General features: G+C 54.3%; 1 protein-coding gene across 1 annotated transcript in view; it reads right to left on the minus strand.

Annotated features, from left to right (window-relative positions):
* Positions 1-15,047, minus strand: part of PPM1L (protein phosphatase, Mg2+/Mn2+ dependent 1L) — a 129,378-nt gene extending 114,331 nt beyond the window's left edge. Inside the window, exon 1 of the mRNA XM_009902087.2 lies at positions 14,508-15,047. Within this exon, the coding sequence (XP_009900389.1) occupies positions 14,508-14,906 (399 nt within the window). The 5' untranslated portion in view covers positions 14,907-15,047. The remainder of the gene's footprint in view (positions 1-14,507) is intronic.
* Positions 15,048-23,004: the final 7,957 nt, after the last annotated feature.

Here is a 23,004-nt window from a genome sequence, read left to right on the forward strand (position 1 = left end):
GCTCTGCTCAGACCTCACCTCCAATCCTGCCTCCAGGTCTGGTGTCCCCAGCAGCAGAAGGACACAGAGCTGCTGGAGAGAGGCCAGAGGAGGCCACAGACATGCTCCAAGGGCTGGAGCAGCTCTGCTGGGAGCACAGGCTGAGGGAGCTGGGGCTGTGCAGCCTGCAGAGGAGAAGGCTCCAGGGGCACCTCAGAGCTGCCTGCCAGGACCTGAAGGCATCCTGCAGGAAGGCTGCAGAGAGACTTTTGCTGAGGGGGGCTGGAGCCAGGCCAAGGGGGAATGGTTGGAAGCTGAGGCAGAGCAGGGTTAGAGTGGAGCTGAGGCAGAAGTTGTTGCTTGGGAGGGTGGTGAGAGTGTGGCCCAGGCTGGCCAGGGAGGCTGTGGCTGCCTCCTTGCTGGGGGTGTTGAAGGCCAGGCTGGCTGAGGCCTTGAGCAGCTGAGAGGTGTCCCTGGGCATGGTGGGGAGCTTGGAGCAGGTGATCCTTTTCATCCTAAGCCATTCTGTGATGGTAACTGGGCAGCATTTAACCTGCACACTCTCCCCAGCCCCCAACACTTGCCCTGACCCCAGCACTCATTCCTACTGTGACATCTGCAAACCCTTTTTCTTGTGACCTGCTCTAACATGGGCAGGTCCTAAAGCTCTGCTGCTTTCCAGTGAGAGCTGCACACGTTGGCAGGAAGTTTTAAACTGCTTCAATAAGACCAGCAGCTGAAGTCTTTAACTCAAATACCAGCAGCAAAGCACACAAGCAGCCCCAAAAGAAGCAAACAGTCCAACTGATTACGGACACAGCCTGGAGAATCACAGACACCTCTGCCACGAGGGAGCTTTCCTCCTGGACTTGCTTTATCTGTCACCTTCGTTGTCTCATTACCTGCAGGGTGAACTGAAACTCTACAGGGCTAATAAAGACAAAAGGGTCATTAAAACTTCATGACCTTCTTTTGCCTGGCAGATCTCTTGGGCTGGCCAGCAGCCAGCCAAACTAGTCGCTCCAGCTGGACTGGTACCCAGTAAGAGAGTCACTGATGGCGATAACACAAAGCCTGATGATAATGTGAGCCTTGATAACAAGGTGGAAGCTGGTGGTGAAGTGGACCTGATTAGGAAGCCAGCAGCTGAAGGGAACCTGTAGGGAAGCCTGGAGAAGGATCAGGGGTGACCTCATGAACATGAACTGAACATGAGCCTGCAGTGTGCCCAGGCAGCTAAGAGGGCCAATGGCATCCTGGCCTGCATCAGGAACAGTGTGGCCAGCAGGAGCAGGGAGGTCATTCTGCCCCTGTACACTGCACTGGTTAGGTCACACCTCGAGTCCTGTGTCCAGTTCTGGGCCCCTCAGTTTAGGAAGGAGGTTGAGCTGCTGGAAGGTGTCCAGAGAAGGGCCACAAAGTTGGTGAGGGGCTTGGAACACAGCCCTGTGAGGAGAGGCTGAGGGAGCTGGGGTTGCTTAGCCTGGAGAAGAGGAGACTCAGGGGAGACCTTATTGCTCTCTACAACTACCTGAAGGGAGGTTGTAGACAGATGGATGTTGGTCTCTTCTCCCAGGCAGCCAGCACCAGAACAAGAGGACACAGTCTCAGGCTGTGCCAGGGGAGGTTCAGGCTGGATATGAGGAAAAAGTTCTATACAGAAAGAGTGATTGCACATTGGAATGGGCTGCCTGGGGAGGTGGTGGAGTCACCATCGCTGGAGGTGTTCAGGAGAAGACTTATGGGGTGCTTGGTGCCGTGGGTTAGTTGTTTGGGTGGTGTTGGATTGGTTGATGGGTTGGATGCGATGATCTTGAAGGTCTCTTCCAACCTGGTTTATTCTATTCTATTCTATTCTATTCTCATTGCCCTCTACAACTACCTGAAAGTTGATTGTAGACAGGAAGGGGTTGGTCTCTCCTCCCAGGCAGGCACCCAGCACCAAAACAAGGGGACACAGTCTCAAGCTGTGCCAGGGGAGGTTTAGACTCGAAGTGAGGAGAAAGTTCTTCACTGAGCGAGTCGTTCGTCATTGGGATGTGCTGCCCAGGGAGGTGGTGGAGTCCCCATCCCTGGAGGTGTTCAAGAGGGGATTGGATGTGGCACTTGGTGCCATGGTCTAGTCATGAGATCTGTGGTGACAGGTTGGACTTGATGATCCTTGGGGTCTCTTCCAACCTTAGTTATACTGTGAGACTGTAGTTCCAAACCTGTTCTCCAAAGACTCATAGAATCATTTTTGGTTGGCAAAGCCCTGTAAGATCCTTGAGTCCAAGCATTCTCCAACACTGCCAAGCCTGGTGCTCAGCCATGTCCCTCAGCACCACATCCACATGCTTTTTGAACACTTCCAGGGATGGGCACTTGACTACTTGTCTGGGCAGCCAGTTCCAGGGCTTGACAATCCTTTTGGGAAAGAACATCTTACTAGTAGCCAGCCTAAACCTCTGGTGCAGCTTGAGGCCATTTCCTCTTGTCCTCTCACCTGTTCTTTGGGAGAGGAGCCCACTGGCTCCTACCTCCCTTCAGGGGAGAACATCTCCTGTCAGAAGGTCTCCTGTCCAAAGGAGAGAGAGGTCTCCCCTTCAGGAAGAAAGAGCCTCACTCATACCTCCTCCCTATGCGAAAGGAGGTGGCACAGGACCTCCACTCCTGACCTTCCTGCAGAGGTTTTCAACCCGGGGCTGGCACACAGCCCTGCCAAAGTGCAGACGACAATGACCAGCAGGGATGTGCCACTCGGTGTGACAGCAGCTCACAGCACTGCTGCTCTTTGGCATCCTGCCTGAGATGTGGGCTCAGCACCCAGCACCGCTGCACAGCACCTCCTGGGTCTGCCTGGGGCCCAGGACACCCACAAGCACCTCCCCAGGGGCTGAGGAGGGCAAACAGAGCACAGCTTGGGGAGGCAGTGCGGCAAAATGCGAGGTCCCTGGGATGCTCAGGGGACAAAAGTGCCTGGACAGCAGGGGCCATGGATGTGTGGGAGAGGAAGGTTGTTCTGTGGGGGCACAGTATAGGGAGGGTCCAAAGGGTGGGTGAGCTCACCTCAACTCATAGATTCACAGAATGGTTTGGGTTGGAAGGGACCTTAAAGGTCATGCAGTTCCAACCCCCCAGCCATGGGCAGGGACATCTCCCACCAGCCCAGGCTGCTCCAGGCCTCATCCAACCTGGCCTCCTCTCAGTGGTGTCCAGTGACAGGACAAGGGGCAATGGACACAAACTGGAACACAGGAGGTTCCATGTAAACATAAGGGTGGCAGAGCAGTGGAGCAAGCTGCCCAGGGAGGCTGTGGAGTTTCCTTTTCTGGAGACATTCCAAACCTGGAAGGTTTTAACAAATCTTACAGTGAAGAAGTGGAGCTAGAGCCATGTGAGTCTCTCTGCATAATTAGAGCAGCTGCTGCCCTCAAATTAGTTTGGGGAACTCTCCTTTCAAGGGCATGGATTCAAAGCCAAGGGCACCACAGAAGCATTTTGATCCTGTTTCCAGATCTAACAGTATGTAGGACAAGGGGTGATGGCTTCTAACTGGAAGCAGCTCAATTCAGATGGGACCTTAGGAAGAAATTCTTCCCCATGAGGGTGGTGAGGCACTGGAACAGGTTGTCCAGAGAAGCTGTGGAGGCTCCAAGCCTGGAAGTGTTGAAATCCAAGCTGGATGAGGCCTTGAGTAAGACAGTCTGGAACTAGAGGGTTGGAACTAGATAATATTTAAGGTCCCTTGCAAACCAAACCAGTCTGGGATTCTATGATTTATGCTGTTGAAGTGAAGAGCAAGCCCTGAACCTTGAGCCCCAAGAAACATCAGTGGCAGCCACCTCTGGATCACCTCTCTTGGTGACAAAACTTGACCTGTCTCACCTGGGACCACTTCCCAAGAGATCAGCACGGTCAAAGGCTGCTGAGGATGGGGAAAGGTGCGGCACTCCTGCCACTTGCAGTTCTGTGAAGGCAATACCTCTCTGGAACTAGACAGGTCAGATGAAGAGGGACAGGGCTGAAGAGTCCTGAGAGCAAGGGAAAACGCTGAAGTGCCAGATCCAGGCCATGAGAAGCCAGGAACCACCGCAGGGCCAAGACTGCTGCAGAAAACTGCAGCCAGCGGCAGCAGCAAAACAAAGCATCCCTGTGCCAGGAGATGCTTTAGAAAGTGAAACTGCCAGAAGCCAAAACTCAGCTCTGAGGAACAATTTACACCACAAATATTGAGATCTCTAACAACAAGGAGGAAGGAGAAGTACAGTTCTGGTCCAAAAGAGCTACTGCAAGCAGGGCACTCGGGGATCTAGAGCCGTCTGAACTAACCCCACGTGACAGAACACTCCACATTTGCTTTCCCTCACCCTATGAAACACAGAAATGACCAAGTTCTTGACATGCAGAAGGGAAGTGATCAAACCCTGCTGCCCCCAGACTGTATTCCAATGCTTGTTATTGACACTAGGTTAAGCAGGACCAACCAACGGGTCTTTACCGCTGTGCTAAAGAGGCTCAGCAGCATAAATCAGCACATTTTAAAGCCATTGAAGATGTTGCTTATTTCTGAGCCTTGATCCATCTTCAGAGATTACTTCTGGATCCAAGGATGTGCTGCTCACTGCAGGGTGTCAAGTTAAAAAGCGTCAGGCACTCCAACACCCACGGTCTGAGCATTCCTGTGGGATACCCTCCCTGCTCCCAGCCCTGGAGAAGCTGCAGAGCGCTGACCACGGGGCAAGAGCAGGCACACAAACACTCACAACTGCAGAATGGGTTGGGTTAGAAGAGCCCTTAAACATCATCCAGTTCCAACCCCCTGCCCTGGGCAGGGACACCTCCCACCAGCCCAGGGTGCTCAAGGCCTCATCCAGCCTGCCCTTGAACACCTCCAGGGAGGGGACAGCCACAGCCTCCCTGGGCAACCTGTGCCAGTGTCTCACCACCCTCACTGCAAAGGATTTCTTCCTCATCTCCAGTCTCAATCTGCCCTCCTGCCCTCTATGCACAGAGTCACAGATTGCACTGGCTTGGAAGTGAGCTTCAAAGGTCATCCTGTCCAACCCCACTGCAGGCAGCAGGGACACCTCCAACTAGAGCAGCCTGCACAGACATCAAGTCTGATCCTGAATGCCTCCCAGGGATGGGCTCTCAACCACATCCCTGGGCAGCCTGTTCCAGTATTTTACTACCCTCATTGTGCAGAACTTCTCCTGATGTCCAACCTAAATCTCCCCTGCTCCAGTTTCAAACCACTGCCTCTCATCCTAGCCCCACAGCCCCTTCTGAACAGTCCCTGCCCAGCCTTCCTGTAGGTCCCCTTCAGATACTGAAATGCAGCTCTAAGGTCTCCCTGGACCAACTCTTTCAGCCTGGCTTCACAGCAGAGGTGCTTCAGCACTTTGATCATCTCAGTGGCCTCCTCTGGCCTCACCCCAGCAGGTCCATATCTCTCTTGTATTGCATGAGCCATAGCTGGTTGCAACACTGAAGGTGAGGTCTCACCAGAGCAGAGTGGCAGAATCTCCCTTCTTGATCTGCTGGCCATGCTTCTTTTGCTGCAGCCCAGGATCCTCTACCCCCTCTGCATGCCAGGGAGCAGCCTGAGTTACTCAGGTTGACCGAGAAACTCGAGAACAACAGAGCCTGGAAGAATCAAAGGGACTGCATGAAAGCAGTGGCAGTCCCTGTGCTGCCTGGGTGCCCAAACACAGCCAGGCTGAGCTGGCAGACTGCATGTCATGTGAATTGGCTTCTTGGTTTCTGCAAGAATGGAAAAGGCCTCAATGTTACACCACTGGGACAGCTGAGAAGGGCAGTGAGAGGAGCTCCCACTCCCAAGTACATATTTTTATGCCATTTTAATCAATGTTAAGCCACAGTTTTGTGCATTAGAAGAGCATGAAGTGTAGTTCTCACCAGCCCAGAGCCAGATGTGTCCTGGGCTGATCCCCAGCAGTGTGGGCAGCAGGGGCAGGGAGGAGATTCTGCCCCTCTGCTGTGCTCTGCTGAGACCTCCCCTGCAGTGCTGGGGCAGCTCTGGAGTCCTCAGCACAGACAGGGACCTGCTGGAGCAGGGCCAGAGGAGGCCACAGCAATGCTGGCAGGGCTGGAAGCCCTCTGCTGTGAGGCCAGGCTGAGAGAGTTGGGGTTGTGCAGCCTGGAGAGGAGAAGGCTCCAGGGAGAGCTTCTGGTGGCCTTGCAGTGCTGAAAGGAGCTGAGCAGAAAGCTGGGGACAGACTTCTGAGCAGTGCCTGATGACAGAGGACAAGGGGGGATGGTTTGAACTGAAAGAGGGAGACTCAGACTAGAAAGAAGGAGGAAGTTTTTTATGCTGAGGATGGTGAGATCCTGGCCCACGATTCCTGCTTTGGTGGGAGCTGCCCCATCCCTGGAACCATCCCAGGTTAGGTTGTTTGGGGCTTTGAGAAACCTGCTGACTGCAGGGTGGTTGGGATGGATGACCTGCAAAGGTCCCAAACCATTCTGTGAGCTAAAAAACTCCAAGTCATTTTTGCAGGGTGGGAATCACAACCTCCTAAACACGACAGCCACGGATCAAACCTTGGAGACCCTGAGCAAAATGCCAGAGATGCCCCTGAGGATCACTTGGGGCTGCATTTGGGGCCCCTGCTGGAATTCACAAGTAAATTTACGACTTGCCCATCAACATGACCTCACCTATGTAAATATTTGTTCAAACATTCAGGCTTCTAAATCAGAGGCTGAAGGAAATGACTCTAAAAGGAGAAACCAGGCCGGCAGTTGCCTTTTACTGACTGCAGAGCCTCAAAGGGTTCACCTTACAACCAGGCTACAGCAAGCCATAAAAACTCCAAGCTGTTGTTTGATTTATTCTTCTGTGTGATAAAAATTTCAAGCCATTAATCCTTAAGGGCTTTTACTCAAAAGCACGACAGCTAAATTTGCAGCCCTAAGTTTGCTTAAGTACTTCAGTGGCAGAGGAACAGCTCTGGAATTAGAATGAGCAGGCCTGGAGGTCCCCTCCAACCTAAGCCATGGGATGGAAACTAAAAGTGGTTTTCTCTTGCTCTTGCTGGCATCCTGATGTTTGGTAATTTGGGGGTAGGTTAACTGCTTGCCTTGACTGAGGACTTAATCACAGCATTGAAAACTGCAGCAGGAGAAGTGTGGCCAGCAGGGCCAGGGAGGGGATTCTGCCCCTCTGCTCCACTCTGCTGAGACCACAGCTGCAGCTCTGGGGCCAGGTATGGAGCCTCTGTGCCAGGAAGGATCTGGAGGGGCTGGAAGGTGTCCAGAGAAGGGCCACGAGGAGGAGCAGAGGGCTGGAGCTGCTCTGCTCTGGAGACAGCCTGAGAGAGTTGGGGTTGTGCAGGCTGGAGAGGAGAAGGCTCCCAGGAGACCTTCTGGTGGCCTTCCAGGATCTGCAGGGGGCTCCAAGAAAGCTGGGGAGGGACTTTGGAGGGTGTCAGGGGAGGGGTTGTGTGTGATGGGGGATGGAGCCAAACTAGAAGTGGGGAGATTGAGATTGGATGTGAGGAAGAAGTTGTTGCCCAAGAGGGTGGTGAGAGCCTGGCACAGGTTGCCCAGGGAGGTGGTGGAAGCCTCCTGCCTGGAGGTGTTTGCAGCCAGGCTGGAGGTGGCTGTGAGCAACCTGCTGCAGTGTGAGATGTCCCTGGCCATGGCAAGGGGGTTGGAACTGGAGGATCCTTGAGGTCCCTTCCAAGCTTGACAATTGTGTGATTCTATGATTAAGGTTGGAACATACCTCTAAGATGATTGAGTGCATCCAGCAACCCAACACAACCATGGCTATCAAACCCTGTCCCAAAGTGCCATGGCCACAGTCTTCTTGAACACCTCCAGGGATGGGGACTCCACCACCTCCCTGGGCAGCCTCTGCCAATCCCTGACCACTCTTGCTGTGAAGAAATGTTATCCCATCTCCTCCCCTGACACAATTCCAGGCCATTTCCTCTCCTTCTATCACCTGATCCTAGGGAGAAGACCAGCCCTCACCTGACTCCAACCTCCTTTCAGGGAGTGGCAGAGAGCCAGAAGGTCTCCCTCAGCCTCCTCTTCTCCAGGCTGAACATCCCCAGCTCCCTCAGCTGCTCCTCCCCAGCCCTGTTCTGCAGACCCTTCCCCAGCTTCACTGCCCTTCTCTGGCCCTGCTCCCTGAGACTCTCACCTTCACAGCAGGAGGACAATCCACACACTCAGCAGTTCAGCTGTTCCCTTCCCACCCTAACCTGCTTTCTTGCAGCAGGCCTGCAGAGGACAGCAAGTTCTGCCCTGTGCATCAGGGAGGGCTTCATCCTGCTTTCCAACGCTTGCATTTCAATACACAGGGCTGGCAGGATGCCCTTTCCTCCAGGCCCACCTCAGCAGTCACATTGGCATAGTGTCACACAAGCTTCTGAAGGACTCTCATCCTTATCTTCTTCCTGTCCTTTCCCTTTCTCTCTCTCCCTGCCAGTTAATCAGTAACCAGAGACTTCAGCCAAGAGTTCCTGCCAGCGATTTCAAGGTCCTGTGGCACAGTATCACAGTACAGCTAAGGCTGGAAGAGACCCCAAAGATCATCAAGTCCAACCTGTCTCCACAGACCTCATGACTACACCATGGCACCAAGTGCCACATCCAATCCCCTCTGGAACACCTCCAGGGACGGTGACTCCACCACCTCCCTGGGCAGCACATCCAAGTGGCCAATCTCTCTTTATGGGAAGAATTTCTTCCTAACATCAGCCTCAACCTCCCCTGGCACAGCTTGAGACTGTGTCCTCTTGTTCTGCTGCTGGGTGCCTGCCTGGGAGGAGAGACCAACCCTTTCCTGGCTACAACCACCTTTCAGGTAGTTGTAGAGAGCAAGAAGGTCTCCCCTGAGCCTCCTCTTCTGCAGGCTAAGCAACCCCAGCTCCCTCAGCCTCTCCTCACAGGGCTGTGCTCAAGGCCTCTCCCCAGCTTTGTTGCCCTTCTCTGGACACCTTCAAGTCTCTCAATGTCCTTCTTAAACTGAGGGGCCCAGAACTTGACATAGGACTCAAGGTGTGGCCTAACCAGTGCTGAGCACAGGGCACAATGACCTCCCTGCTCCTGCTGGCCACATTATTCCTGATACAGGCCAGGATGCCCTTGGCCTTCTTGGCCCCCTGGGCACACTGCTGGCTCATGTTTAGGCAGCTGTCAATCAGCACCCCCAGGTCCCTCTCTGTTTGGCAGCTCTCAGCCACTCTGACCCCAGCCTGCAGCTCTGCATGGGGTTGCTGTGGCCAAAGTGCAGCCCCTGGCACTTGGACTTGTTAAATGCCACGCCATTAGACTCTGCCCATCTGTCCAGTCGGTCGAGGTCCCTCTGCAGAGCCTTTCCACCCTCTAACTGACCAACATCTGCTCCTAACTTGGTGTCACAGAACAGGGAGCGTTCTGTGTCTGTGCTTGCAAGCAGTCACCGTTTCTACAGCCAAGCCCTTCCCTCCACGTTTAAGCTCCCCCATCTTTCCCCCTTTGCTATGGAGACAAAAACTCAGGTGGTGTATTTGGCATCCTGAAACACTACATCAGCAGCTCTGAAGCCTAACCATGCCAAGGGAAACGCTCCACAGTGACTGAGCGTGAGGGACAGGAGCTTTGCCATCCTCCTTGCCGAAGGAGGCCGAGGCAAATAAAAGGAGCAAGGCAGTTTTTACGAGACAGTTACTGGGCTTTAATTTCCCACCATCGTTATCCACACCACTTTATGACTGCAAAGGAGCAGAGGCACTACAGAAGGCACCAGCTATTACTTAGCATTATTGTTAAAGGCTGCACTTCACAGGGTTAGGAAAAACCAATGATATGCCACAGAGCCATAACCATAAAACTGCAGATGGCGACCGAGCTACTTTGTTCTTGTCTAATATTGAGATCTCATTCAGCTGAGTGCTTAAACCTTACAGATGTGAGGAAAGAACCTGGTTGTTACTGCTGGTTAAAAGAGTTAAATCATTTTAAGGGAAAAAAAAAAAGCCACACCTCTTTTGTGTGGGCTGATGGAGCCCTGGAGCAGGGGGCACAAAGAGGAAGCCAGGAGGTTCCATTTGAAGAGGAGGAGAAACTCCTTCGGTGTGAGGGTGTTGGAGGCCTGGAGCAGGCTGCCCAGAGAGGTTGTGGAGTCTCCTGGTGTGGAGAGCTTCCAACCCCCCCTGGGCATTGTGCTGCTGGGCAAGCTGCTGGGGGTGCCCTGCTGGAGCAGGGGGGTTGGATTGGATGATCTGCAGAGGTCCCTTCCAACTCCCACCAAGCTGGGATCCTGATTAAGCACCCACCCTTTCCTTGGCTCAGCTTCCAAGCTCATTGTTTGCTATTTCAGCATTTAGATAGGTTGACACTTCTCCATTTCTCCAGTCTAGACAGCCTGTAAACTTCTAAATAAAGGAAAGGGAAGGGGAAAACCTCCAAAATAACAGAACCAGTCAAGCCACCTTTGAGCCTCATAAAGAAGCTGATGAGAGACCAGACCAATACCACCTTCTCTATTCTTTTGACACAAGGTTGGATCACTCTGAAGACTCCTTTGGGCCAAAGCCATTCATTGAGACAACAGACAGAAAGTTCTTTCTAAGTCTACCTCTGTGCCCTCTACCTGTCCTGCTTTGTATTAATAATATTACTATTATCATCATCACTATTATTAGCATTGTTACAATCATGATCACCACCATCATTATAATCATTATCACCACCATGATTATTAATACCAATATCACAATTAGGATTTATTTATCATCATCATCATCATTATTACAGACTCAAACCAACTCTTTATCAAAGGCAGACTGCACTCCCCTCCACATATTGAGTTTTACCTCTGGATGATCCTTGCCTCCCAGAACCAACACAGCAGCACACCACCTATTTTAGCACTGAGAATTATTTTCCACCCCCCCCTTATTGCTTCCTCATCGAGGCAGCCACAGAATGGAAGTAAATGGCTGCCAACCCATTTGGGCTAAAAATGTGAGACAGAAGAGGGAAGGGCACAACAGAAGAGTGGAATTTATGCAAAGCATTGGCAACACCGAAGCAGACCCCAGAAACCTTCATGAATTAGCACTGCACAGTAATTGATGTCACCTGAATCGTGCTCCTCTACCCTGCCACTTCACCAGGGGATGGCAGGAAGTAATTAATGGAGACACACTCCCTCGAATACAGCTGGAAGGAGTTCATCCAGCATCTCCTTTGTGGCATTGCCTGTTTGGGAAAGCAGGGTTTCCCTCCCCCCATACAGACCAGTTTGTTCCACACACCACTGCAGAGATGAGCAGTGCATTGTTCCTTAAACACAGAAAGCTAATGGCAGCCCACAGGGACAACTGAGTTTTCAGAAAGGCTCTGCTACACAGGTAGGTAGAAACCTTCCACACAATCATTCCTCTTAAAAGCACACAAAAATAAACCAGGAAACCCACTTCAAACAGACCTGAGGTTCACTAGGGGTTAAATAAGAGCATTAAGTTTTGCTTTGCCTTTTCCTTCCTCTCTTTTCTACTCAAAACTACAAACCCTTCTGGGATGAAAACCTGGTTTGTGTTTGGTTGGTTTCTGCCCTCCCCCCAGTTTATTTTGTGCTGCATGCCCAGCACACAGCTGATGCTTTTCTGATCAGTTTAACATAAAATCTCCAACTAAAGGCTGGTGATGTCCCCTGCTGATTAGGCATCTATTTTTGCAAGGATAAAGGTCACCAAGTCCATCTGGGCATTTCATTCAAGAGGTCAGGAAGAGATGTTAGATACAGTTTTGTGCTATGGTTTTATTAGCCTGGAGAAGAGAAGGCTCAGAGGAGACCTTCTTGCTCTCTGCAACTCCCTGAAGGGAGGTTGTAGCCAGGTGGGGGTTGGTCTCTTCTCCCAGGCACCCAGCACCAGAACAAGAGGACACAGTCTCAAGCTGCACCAGGGGAGGTTTAGGCTGGATGTTAGGAAGAAATTCTTCCCAGAAAGAGTGATTGGCCACTGGGATGTGCTGCCCAGGGAGGTGGTGGAGTCACCACCCCTGGAGGTGTTCAAGACAGGCTTGGATGTGGCACTTGGAGCCACGGTTCAGTTGTCAGGAGGTGTTAGGTATTAGGGAATAGGTTGGACTTGATGATCTCTGAGGTCTTTCCCAACCTGGCTGATTCTATGATTATTTTAGTCAGTTTTAGTGTGAGTCCTGCTAACCTTTTCAGAACGAGAAGCTCTCTTACGTAAAAGCCTCCTATTTTGCTTGCTGAATCAATTAGAGCAAGTTCTCTGAGGAACCAGAACGCAAAAGCCAAACGAGCTTCCCACAGATCCATTAATGTATCTCATAGATGGAATTCCAAGAGCCACACTAAGCTCTCTCACAGCTGAAATTCCATGCTCCACCACGAGCCAAACCAACCCAGGGCACGCTCGTTGTCAGCGCTAGTGTGGGGTTATTTCACGTCCCGAGTCGGCAGTCGAGCGCAGGGCAAGCCAGACAGAGAGAAAACTAGAGGAAAGAAATCAGATGGCATCTCACAGCACCCAAGCCCACGAGTGCCCAGCACATCTCTACCCTTAACCACCTCAGAATGCTCTTTGAGAACATCACACAGGTATTTCTGCAAACCTGCTTTTGGCTGATCAGCCTCAGACAAGGAAAACTCTCAGGAGTCAGCAAAGGGGAAGAAGGCAGAGCACAAGGCACCTTCTGTCCAAAGGCTCTGAACACAAGAGCCAGACGTACCAAACCCACTGCTGGCAGCTATTATTCCTCCAGGAGATGTGCACCGCTTGCTGACACACAAACATTTCTACCTCTGTTCCTCGAAGGCCAAGGGACAGTCAACGGCCACAGCTCTGCCAGGGGAAGCTGGCAGAGCTGTGCCCCAGCTGAAATCAGGCACAGAAAGGAAAACTGGCTTCGGGAAGCTGATGACTTTCAACATCCACAGCGTCTGCAGTATTTTCAGGGGGCAAAACGCCCTGAGACAGCAGCAGGACAGACAGCTGCCTCCCTTCATGAGCCTGCAGGCAGCAGGGGAGCAGCTTTTTGATTCTGTGCCTAAGGCCTGGAATTTTCAGGCGGCGCTCACAGGTTCAGAGGGACAACAGCTGCCACCCTTGTGCTCCATTAGTGTCCGGTCACTGCCAATGCTCTTCTAGGAAGCGCTCTTGACTCCCTGATCCGTGAAAGCAGCTGGAGGAAGACGCCAGCTCCCTCGCTGCCCTACCCCTGCCGCTTGGCAGGAGTGCTCCCGTGAAAAACTTCCCCATTTCTCTGCAGCTTCCACCAGCCCAGCCACAGCCCTACGGTTATCTCACGGCCAGCACAATGCTTGCTGGAGCTGATTTGTCACACAAGGACAAATTCTTTGTCCCTTTCCCCCGTTACGAAACGCGTGCTTTGTGCTGTACACGACAGCAGCGCAACCCTCAGCCAGGAGGCAGCTGGAGTTTCCACCTTTGTCATCTGAAAGAAAAGCCAAGCATCCCCCTCGGCTGCAATGCTAATTACGCAGCACAGAAGGAAATCGCCCTGCCTAGACAAACAAACCAACCAAGCCCCAGCAACGACCACAGCAGCCGAGAGGCTGAAGACCAGAAAGTTTCAAACCGAGTTTTGCTGCTCTTCCTCTGGGGGAGAGGGAAGGGGACAAGCATGACAGCAGGGTTGTAACGACTACAAAACTGCCTGCAATTCACGAACGCAACACTCTGCAACTCGCTGGCCCCCACTCGAGTGAACTGCTGGGAGGAGAAGTTTCGCACACGCTGCCTTTAGGGCTGCACACACGCAGGGCTCCTCGCTACCCGCTGCTGACAGGAGCCGGAGGAACAGCCCCGTGCCAAAATCGGATCACACCACACTTGGCTGTAACAAAAGATGACTCCGGGGAGTTTGTGCTCGTTATCGTTATTCCACGCACGTCAGAGCCACATCCAACGGCTCCGACTTCAATTAAACCTTTACTACTGTAAAGGGCAGCGGGGTTACAAACACAACCATACCATGCCGGTCATGGAAGGGGGGGGGAAGAGAGGGACGAAGGGAGGGATGGAAGGGGGGGAAGAGAGGGACGAAGGGAGGGATGGAAGGGGGGGAAGAGAGGGACGAAGGGAGGGATGGAAGGGGAGGAAAGAGAGGGACGAAAGGAGGGATGGAAGGGGGGGGAAGAGAGGGACGAAGGGAGGGATGAAAGGAGGGGAAAAGAGAGGGACGAAGGGAGGGGGGGAAGAGAGGGACGAAGGGAGGGGGGGAAGAGAGGGACGAAGGGAGGGGGGGAAGAGAGGGACGAAGGGAGGGGGGGAAGAGAGGGACGAAGGGAGGGGGGGAAGAGAGGGACGAAGGGATGGAAGGGGAAAACAGAGATGAAGGGAATGGCATATTTCTTAATCCTTATTTAGAAACCGCCCCCGACTCCTCCAGAAAAGAAATCCCCCCAGACAACGTCTCAAGATAACCACAGAAACCTGGTGGGTGTGAACATCACCCTTCCTTGCCCTGTAACCATCCTCCCCGCCACCCCCTTGGTTTAGTTTCCCCCCCGCCCCGAGCTGAGCACTTGCCTCTCCTCCGTGCCCATCAAATATCCCGAAGATGGAGGGGTGAGTCTTGTTCACCAGGTCGGTGATCACTTCGAACCTGTCCTCCATGTGATCCCTCCGGCCTTGGATGGAGTAGACAGCCACGTTGTGGCTCTTGAACTCCCACGTCTTGGAGAACTCTGCGTCCAGCACGTCTAGCCCCCCGAGCCTGTCATTCTGCATGATCTCGGCCACTTTGCCCTTCACCATCTTCACCGCATCCCTGCTGGACTTCACAATGGTTTTCACCTCATCCGTGTGGAAGAAATAACTCCACAGGGCCAGGCTGATGCACAGCAAGAACAAGGTCTCCGGTCTAAGCAAGAAGTAACGCATGATCCGACCCAGCAGAGACAGCAAAGTCATTGTATCCTCTATCATTTATTATCGCGACCGGGTAGCCCCACACCATGCAAGGCGCTCGCCGGCGGCAGGGAAGGCTCCGAGCCGAGGCAGCCACTCAGTGCATGCTCCAGCGGGGCGCAGCCGGCGGGCGGGCACCGCCGAGCCCCGCTCCCCGCCGCTCCCCGCCGCTCCCTCCTACGGGGGGGGGGGTGTGTGTGCGCCGCTCCTCGCTCCGCCGCTGCCGGCTACCGGACTCGTCCCGGCCCCGCCGGCTCGGCTCGGCTCGGTTGTGCTCGTCTGTGCAAAAGAAGGCTCCGCCGGTGCCGCACCTCCAGCGGCCGCGGCCCCCCCTGGAGCGCCGGAGCCCCGCTGCGGGCGCCCTTAGGCCGCTGCTCCGCCTGCGGGCCCCGCGGGAGGCCGCCGCGCTCCGCCGCTCTCGCCGCTCGCCCCGCCGCGTCGCGGAGCACAGCGCCCGGTCGCAGCGAGGAGGTGCCGGGCAGGGCCACCGCCGGATACCTGTCTCCCGTGTCCCCCGCGCCTTGCGCCGTCCCTCCCCCGGGGCGGAGCGCGGCCGCCACCGCCTCCTCGCCCGGCCCCCGCCGAGCGACTACAGGCACCGGCGGCCAGCGCGGGAGGGCGCGGCGGCTTCTGGGAGTCGTAGTGCGGCGGCCACCGGCGACCGACAACGGGCCACCGGCGACCGACTACCGGCCACCGGCGACCGACTACCGACAACGGGCAACCGGCCACCGGCGACCGACAACGGGCCACCGGCGACCGACTACCGACAACGGGCAACCGGCCACCGGCGACCGACAACGGGCCACCGGCGACCGACTACCGGCCACCGGCGACCGACTACCGACAACGGGCCACCGGCGACCGACTACCGACAATGGGCAACCGGCCACCGGCGACCGACAACGGGCCACCGGCGACCGACTACCGACAACGGGCAACCGGCCACCGGCGACCGACAACGGGCAACCGGCTACTGGCTGCCGAGTACCGACAACGGGCAACCGGCGACTGGCTACCGGCTACCGATAACGGGCTACTGGCTACCGACAAGAGGCAACCGACTATTGATTCTATGCTTCTATGCTTCTGTGACTACCGGCAACTGGCTACCGGCAACAGACAACGGCCAGCAGCCGGCGAGAGGCGGCGGCGGCGCGGCGGGGTCCGTGCCGGGGGCAGGTCGGTGTCAGGGCGGCAGGCGGAGCAGCGCGGCCGGCTCCGTTACAGCCGGCCCAGCACCTCCGCAGCGAGCACCGCGGACAGCGTTCGGCAGCCGCTGGCCGCCTCTCAGGGGCTGGAGTGACCCTGCCAGGCACTTCAACAAGGGCAGGGGTAGGGTCCTGCAGCTGGGCAGGAAGAGCCTCCTGCACCAGTGCAGGTGAGGGGAGACCTGCTGGAGAGCAGCTCCTCAGAGAAGGACCTGGGAGTGCTGGGGGACAACAAGGTCACCATCAGACAGCAAGGTGTCCTTGGGGTCAAAAAGGCCAATGGTGTCCGGGGTGCATGATGAAGAGTGTGGCCAGCAGGTTGAGGGAGGTTCTCTCCCACCAATACTCTGCCCTGGTGAGGCCACAGCTGGAGTATTGGGGGCAGGTCTGGCCTCCCCAGTTCCAGAGAGACAGGGAACTGCTGGGGAGAGTCCAGGGGAGGCTGCAAAGCTGCTGAGGGGCCTGGAGCAGCTCTGTCAGGAGCTAAGGCTGAGAGCCCTGGGGCTGAGAGCCTGCAGAAGAGCAGCCCCAGAGGGCAGCTGAGCAATGCTCAGCAAGAGACAAAGGAGCTGTGGGGGGCAAGAGGCTGGGGCCAGGCTCTGCTCAGTGGTGCCCAGGGACAGCACAAGGGGCAGTGGGCACAAACCCAGGAGGTTCCATGTGAAGAGGAGGAGAAAGTTGTTTGGTGTGAGGGTGCTGGAGGCCTGGAGCAGGCTGCCCAGAGAGGTTGTGGAGTCTCCTGGTGTGGAGAGCTTCCAACCCCCCCTGGGCATTGTGCTGCTGGGCAAGCTGCTGGGGGTGCCCTGCTGGAGCAGGGGCTTGGACTGGGTGATCCCTTCTGATCTGTACCATGCTGTGGTTCTGTGAGTCTGTGGCAGTCCAACCACATACTGTCTTTCTGTGCCCCATTTCTGTAAGTTGCAGGTTGTCTGCTATCTGATAAGCACTGAGAATTACAATCTGTGACTGTGTGAGCAGAAGTTTGCTGCAACATAAACATTGCAGCCCGGTGCCTGAGCTGCAGATGAGCCCAAGTGATTTCCAGCCAGCTGGCAGCCTGGGGGTCTAGAAACTGACAGAATCCATCTCCCCACCTCCGAGAGTGTGACAGCTGATGGGAACAGTCAAAGATGGAAGAAGGGTGTTGAAAAGGAATTGGCAAACCACAAAGCTGGCCTGAAAATTTGAGGGGAAAATAGAATAAGCTGCCTTTTGGGTGAAAAATACAACAAGCTGCCTCTCAGCCAAGGTTCAGCTATGTGCTGTCCAAGCAGCTCCCACTTCTTTTGGACTTCTGTTATCATCCAAGTCACACAGAAACATCATTAACTATTATTTCCCTCATTTTTTGCTTCCCCCCCCCCCAAAGATCATGAGCTACATAAACTTAATGGTTTAAGCCTTTTTCTGTCTGATGCTTGCATCCAGCTCTGAGAAGCAACCAAGTTCCTGACAGCTGTTGTGTGTAAGGCTGATAACTGCTTTAAATCCTAGAGGTATGTAGCACTTCATTAGCATGCATTAATTAGTATGATGCTGAGTGAACAGCCAACTTCAGGAGTGCTTCCAGGAACCACAAGGCTCATTGTGGCTGCAACAAACAGCTGCAGCCATGAAATCATGGCTTTGCTACCACAAACTTCACCAGGCCTGAAGCTTGCTGGTCAGACTCAGCCCACAGAGCTTTCCTAGGTCTCCCAAACTGTACCTTGGCATGCCTGGGACACTGGCATTACAACAGAGATCCCTCAGCACAATCCTTCTGTGGGCCCTTGGCTGATTTCTTCTCCCTGGCTTTTTGTTGTGTCTGACTCTCCCTTGAGCTCTGCATTCTGCTGGCTGGAAGCAGTATGTGGCCACTAAGGGAAAACAGCTCCAGAACCACAAAGTCATCATCTAGGCTAGAAGAGACCAACCATTACCCCAGCACTGCCAGCTCACCGCCAAACCACGGCCCTCAGCACCACATCTCCATGGCTTTGAAACCCCTCCAGGCATGGGGACTCCACCACTGCCCTGGGCAGCCTCTTCCACACATTGACAACCCTTCTGGGGAAGAAATTGTTCCTCACATCTAACCTAAACCTTCCCTGGTGCAACTTGAGGCCATTTTCTCTTGTCCTATCACTGCTTCCTTGGGAGAAGAGCCCAAGCCCCACTTGGCTCCAGCCCTACTTTCAGGCAGTTGGAGAGAGTCAGAAGGTCTTCCCTCAGACTCCTTTGCTCAAGGCTGAACAACCTGAGTTCCCTCAGCTGCTTCTCACCAGCCCTGTTCTCCAGATCCTTCCTCACCTTTGTTGCCCTTCTTTTGACCTGCTCCAGCCCCTCAATGTCCTTCTTGGAGTGAGGGACCCAAAGCTGGACCCAGGATGTGAGGTATGGTAATGGCTTCTTTTAATTCTGTTGAGTTTTATGTTTCATTAAAGATAAGGCAAACATAAACCCCTGGGGAATCCTGCTCACTACCATCAACTACTTCCCTATTTCTTTATAATTATCACCTTGATGAACTAGGTACAGCCAGGGGACAGTGACTTGTGTGAAACTTGTGTCTCCCTGGTGGCAGCTTGCAGTCAGACCGTGGGATTGCCCAGTGCAATAAAGTGGTTTCAAGCCAGCAAGTGCTCAAATCACTCTCCCAGCCACCAGTGCTCATTGTTGCTTCAGCTGCCAAGGACCAGTATCTGTACACTGTCCAAATCCAGGCCTCTGCTCAGTACCCTCAAGAGCAGAAGATGCTCCATAGTAGCTTGGAGCAGTCTGTTAGCACAGTGATTGTTGCTGCCTGCCTTCCATTAGACATCTTTCATACTGCAGGAGAGTTTGAGTTGGTTCCAAATGCATCCCTGCTGTGAAAATGGGGCCTGGAAACCACATTAGCCCAGCAAAACCCAGCAGCTGAGCCAGTGGGGAACGAGCAAAGCCTTGCTCTGCTAAGCACAGGCAATGGGGCAGCAGCTGTCATCGTGGCAGGCTCATCTCAAAGTAACCCATGTAAATGCTCAACCTTTGGAATAGATGCTGAGAATCCAGGTATTATGGCCAGGGTGGACACCAATGTGCCATTAAGTGCAAAATCCAAAGCAGCCTTGAGCCAGCCCAGGGGTGTGAACCCGAGGGAGCCTACAGCCCCACCGGTTGGGTTTCATTCTGCACCCCATGGCTGGATCCTGCAGTGCTTCCTCCAGCAACCCTCCCCAGCGGAGAAACACAGCTTCAAGGGCCAACCACATTCCTTCAAGCACTGGGAATCAGTCGTGAGGACCTCATAACTATCTGGGAGACAGCTGTCATCCGAAGATTCCGTTTTGGCTCGGCTGAGGGAGAGGACCTTTGTTCCTTTGTCACAGGAATGAAAGTGATCCCTGCGTCAGCATCACAAATTAGCTTGCTAATTACACACCGTGTGAGGAGCTGGGCCGTGGAAAACCATTCCTTGCTCAACAGCTCCTTCTGCTGCTTACACACAGCAAGAAGCTGTGCAGCACAGAGCCAAAGAATCGGAGAACGCTTTGGGTGGGGAGGAACCTTTAAAGGTCGGCTGCTTGGTCAGTGCCAACTGCATGAGGTTCAGCAAGGCAAAGGGCAACGTTCTGCTGCTGGGTCAGGACAAGCCCAGGCACAGATCCAGGCTGGGTGCAGAGTGGGTTGAGAGCAGCCCTGAAGAATGAGACTTGGGGGTGTTGGTTGCTGAGCAGCTCCCCAGGAGCCAGCAGTGCCCTCCTGCAGCCCAGCAGGCAGCTGTGTGCTGGCTGCAGCCAGAGCAGTGTGGGCAGCAGGGCAGCAGAGGGGATTCTGCCCCTGGGCTCTGCTCAGACCTCACCTCCAATCCTGCCTCCAGTTCTGGGGTCCCCACCACAAGAAGGACACAGAGCTGCTGGAGAGAGGCCAGAGGAGGCCACAAAGGTCATCAAAAGCCTGCAGCAGCTCTGCTGGGAGCACAGGCTGAGGGAGCTGGGGCTGTGCAGCCTGCAGAGGAGAAGGCTCCAGGGGCACCTCAGAGCTGCCTGCCAGGACCTGAAGGCATCCTGCAGGAAGGCTGCAGAGAGACTTTTGCTGAGGGGGTCTGGAGCCAGGCCAAGGGGGAATGGTTGGAAGCTGAGGCAGAGCAGGGTCAGAGTGGAGCTGAGGCAGAAGTTGTTGCTTGGGAGGGTGGTGAGAGTGTGGCCCAGGCTGGCCAGGGAGGCTGTGGCTGCCTCCTTGCTGGGGGTGTTGAAGGCCAGGCTGGCTGAGGCCTTGAGCAGCTGAGTGGAGCTGAGAGGTGTCCCTGGGCATGGTGGGGAGCTTGGAGCAGAGGAGCTCTGAGCTCCCTTCCAACCTTCTGTGAGTCTCTGATGGATGTTTCCTTGTAACGATGCTACTAAAATCCATAACATTTCTGTTCTCTGGGATGCTAAACTTCAGAGCCTGCTTCTGTTCTCACCCACTGGATTCCACATCCTGTTTCCTCAGGATTCTGGGGTTCAGAGGGTGTTGTAAGCATCAATCAGGATCTATCAGGCAGCAGTGCACAGTGATGGAGCTTACCACAGGTTTGCTGCAAGTCATGCCACTGAAGCTGCTGTCCAAATGCTCCCTCCAGAGCCATCTCCTTTTTCTTCTGCCGACACAGAAGAGCATCATGGAAAAAAATTAGTCCCTCTGAGAACCATAAAAGTGCCTTTTGGCATATGTCAGGACTGAAACTGCAATGCAGTGAAACCCTTTGTGCTTTTCAGGTGTGTCAAAGACACAAACTTGAGCATTTCCAGGCTGTTCTTTGGCCCTGCCAGGCTCGGCTCTCCGGAGGAATCACAGCCCAGCAGCATCACAACCTGCTGCCTGTTAGAGGATTGATAAGGGACAAACAGTTTCATTTTGTCTGCCAGTGCTTTGGATCCTGTCTTTCTGCTCTCAGCTGACAGGAACACCACTTCCTAATTGTGCTGCCTGCAAATGCCAAGCACTGCAGCAGGGAACTTCTGCCATGAGCAATCTTATTAGAGGGATTTTGCTTCTCTTGCCCCTCTGCTGAAGAGGAACACTTGCAGATGTGGAATGAAAATAGCCATTTTCCACACAAGCTGCTTGGTTTCTGTTTCCCATGACTCTCAGTTCCCACCCCTCATTATAGCACATCTTTGGGTGCAGAGTCTGATTGTTGTTTAGTTCCTGACAGTATGAAGTGACCTTAACGGCAGCCAGAAGGAGAGTCACAGGATGCAGGGAGAGTCACAGGATGCAAGGAGATTGACTGAACCCCAGAATGGTGGGGGTGGGAAAGGACCTCTGGAGCTCACCCAGTCCAACCCCCTGCCAAAGCAGGGCACCCACAGCACCTTGCCCAGCAGCACAATGCCCAGGGGGGGTTGGAAGCTCTCCACACCAGGAGACTCCACAACCTCTCTGGGCAGCCTGCTCCAGGCCTCCAGCAGCCTCACACCAAACAACTTTCTCCTCCTCTTCACATGAAACCTCCTGGGGTCCACTTTGTGCCCACTGCCCCTTGGCCTGTCAGTTGGTACCTCTGAAAAGGGCCTGGCCCTTTTTTCCTGACACCCACCCTTCAGCTCTTTATAGACATCAATAAGATCTCCTCTCAGTCTTCTAAACAGCCCCAGACTCTCAGCCTTTCTTCCTCACAGAGATGTTCCAGTGCCTTCATCATCCTCATAGCCCTCCTTGGACTCTCTCCAAGAAGTTCCCTGTCCCTCTTGAACTGGGGAGTCCAGAGCTGGACACAATACTCTAGATGTGCCCTCAACAGGGCAGAGTAGAGAGGAGGAGAACCTCCCTTGATCCAGCTATGGAAAAGGTTAATGAAGAGCTTCAATACCAACAGTGACAATGAAAGAGGAACACAAAGCTGAAGCTGTGTCTCCACTGAAGTCAGTGAGAGCTGGTGTGAGTAGGATCACAAAAGTTTGGTTCTGAGTCCACCCCTTGAGGAGGTGACACACCCTCAGAAACACTGATTCATGCTGAACTGTCCCTGGTTAGCCTCTCAGGATCATAATTACTCAAACCACATTTTTCCCTGTCACTGTCCACAGATGAACTCACTGAGAACTCACAGGCACCAGGACAGGTTAGGGACTGCCCTGCTGGAAAGCAGCTCCATGGAGAAAGACCTTGGAGTGCTGGGGGGCAGCAGGTTCTGCATGGGACAGCAATGTGCCCTGGGGGCCAAGAGAGCCAATGGCATCCTGGGGGGCAGCAAGCAAAGTGTGGCCAGCAGGGCTGGGGAGGTTCTGCTCCCCCTCTGCTCTCTGCCCTGCTCAGACCACAGCTGCAATCCTGTGGCCAGCTCTGGGCTCCCCAGTTCAGGAGAGACAGAGACCTGCTGGGGAGAGCCCAAGAGAGAGCCAGGAGGATGCTTAGGGGACTTGAACATCTCCCCTGTGAAGAGAGACTGAGAGCCCTGGGGCTGTTTAGTGTGGAGAGGAGAAGGCTGAGAGGGATCTGATCAATGTCTCTCAATAGCTGAGGGCTGGGGGTCAGGTGGAGGGGGCCAAGCTCTTTTGGGTGGTGCAGAGGAATAAGCCAAGGAACAACAGGGATAAGCTTAAACATAGAAGGTTTCAGCTCAACATGAGGAGACACTTCTGTATGGTGAGGGTGCCAGAGCCCTGGAGCAGGCTGCCCAGAGAGGTTGTGGAGTCTCCTTCTCTGGAGCCTTTCCAAACCCCACCTGGATGCATTGCTGTGCAGCCTCCCCTGGGTGATGCTGCTCTGGCAGGGGGTCGGACTGGATGCTCTCTGGAGGTCCCTTCCAGCCTCTCCTGTACTGTGACACTGTGGTACTATGAACTGCAGCAGGCCTGATACGTAACCAAAAAAGCCCAGCAGACAGAGCTGGAGATGCTCCTGACTGCCCAACCTGCCATGTGAGCCAGCAGCACAGCTTTGCATCAGCAGTGTGAGGG

The sequence above is a fragment of the Dryobates pubescens genome, chromosome 32, assembly GCF_014839835.1.
Source record: "Dryobates pubescens isolate bDryPub1 chromosome 32, bDryPub1.pri, whole genome shotgun sequence".
In the NCBI taxonomy this organism is placed as follows: domain Eukaryota; kingdom Metazoa; phylum Chordata; class Aves; order Piciformes; family Picidae; genus Dryobates; species Dryobates pubescens.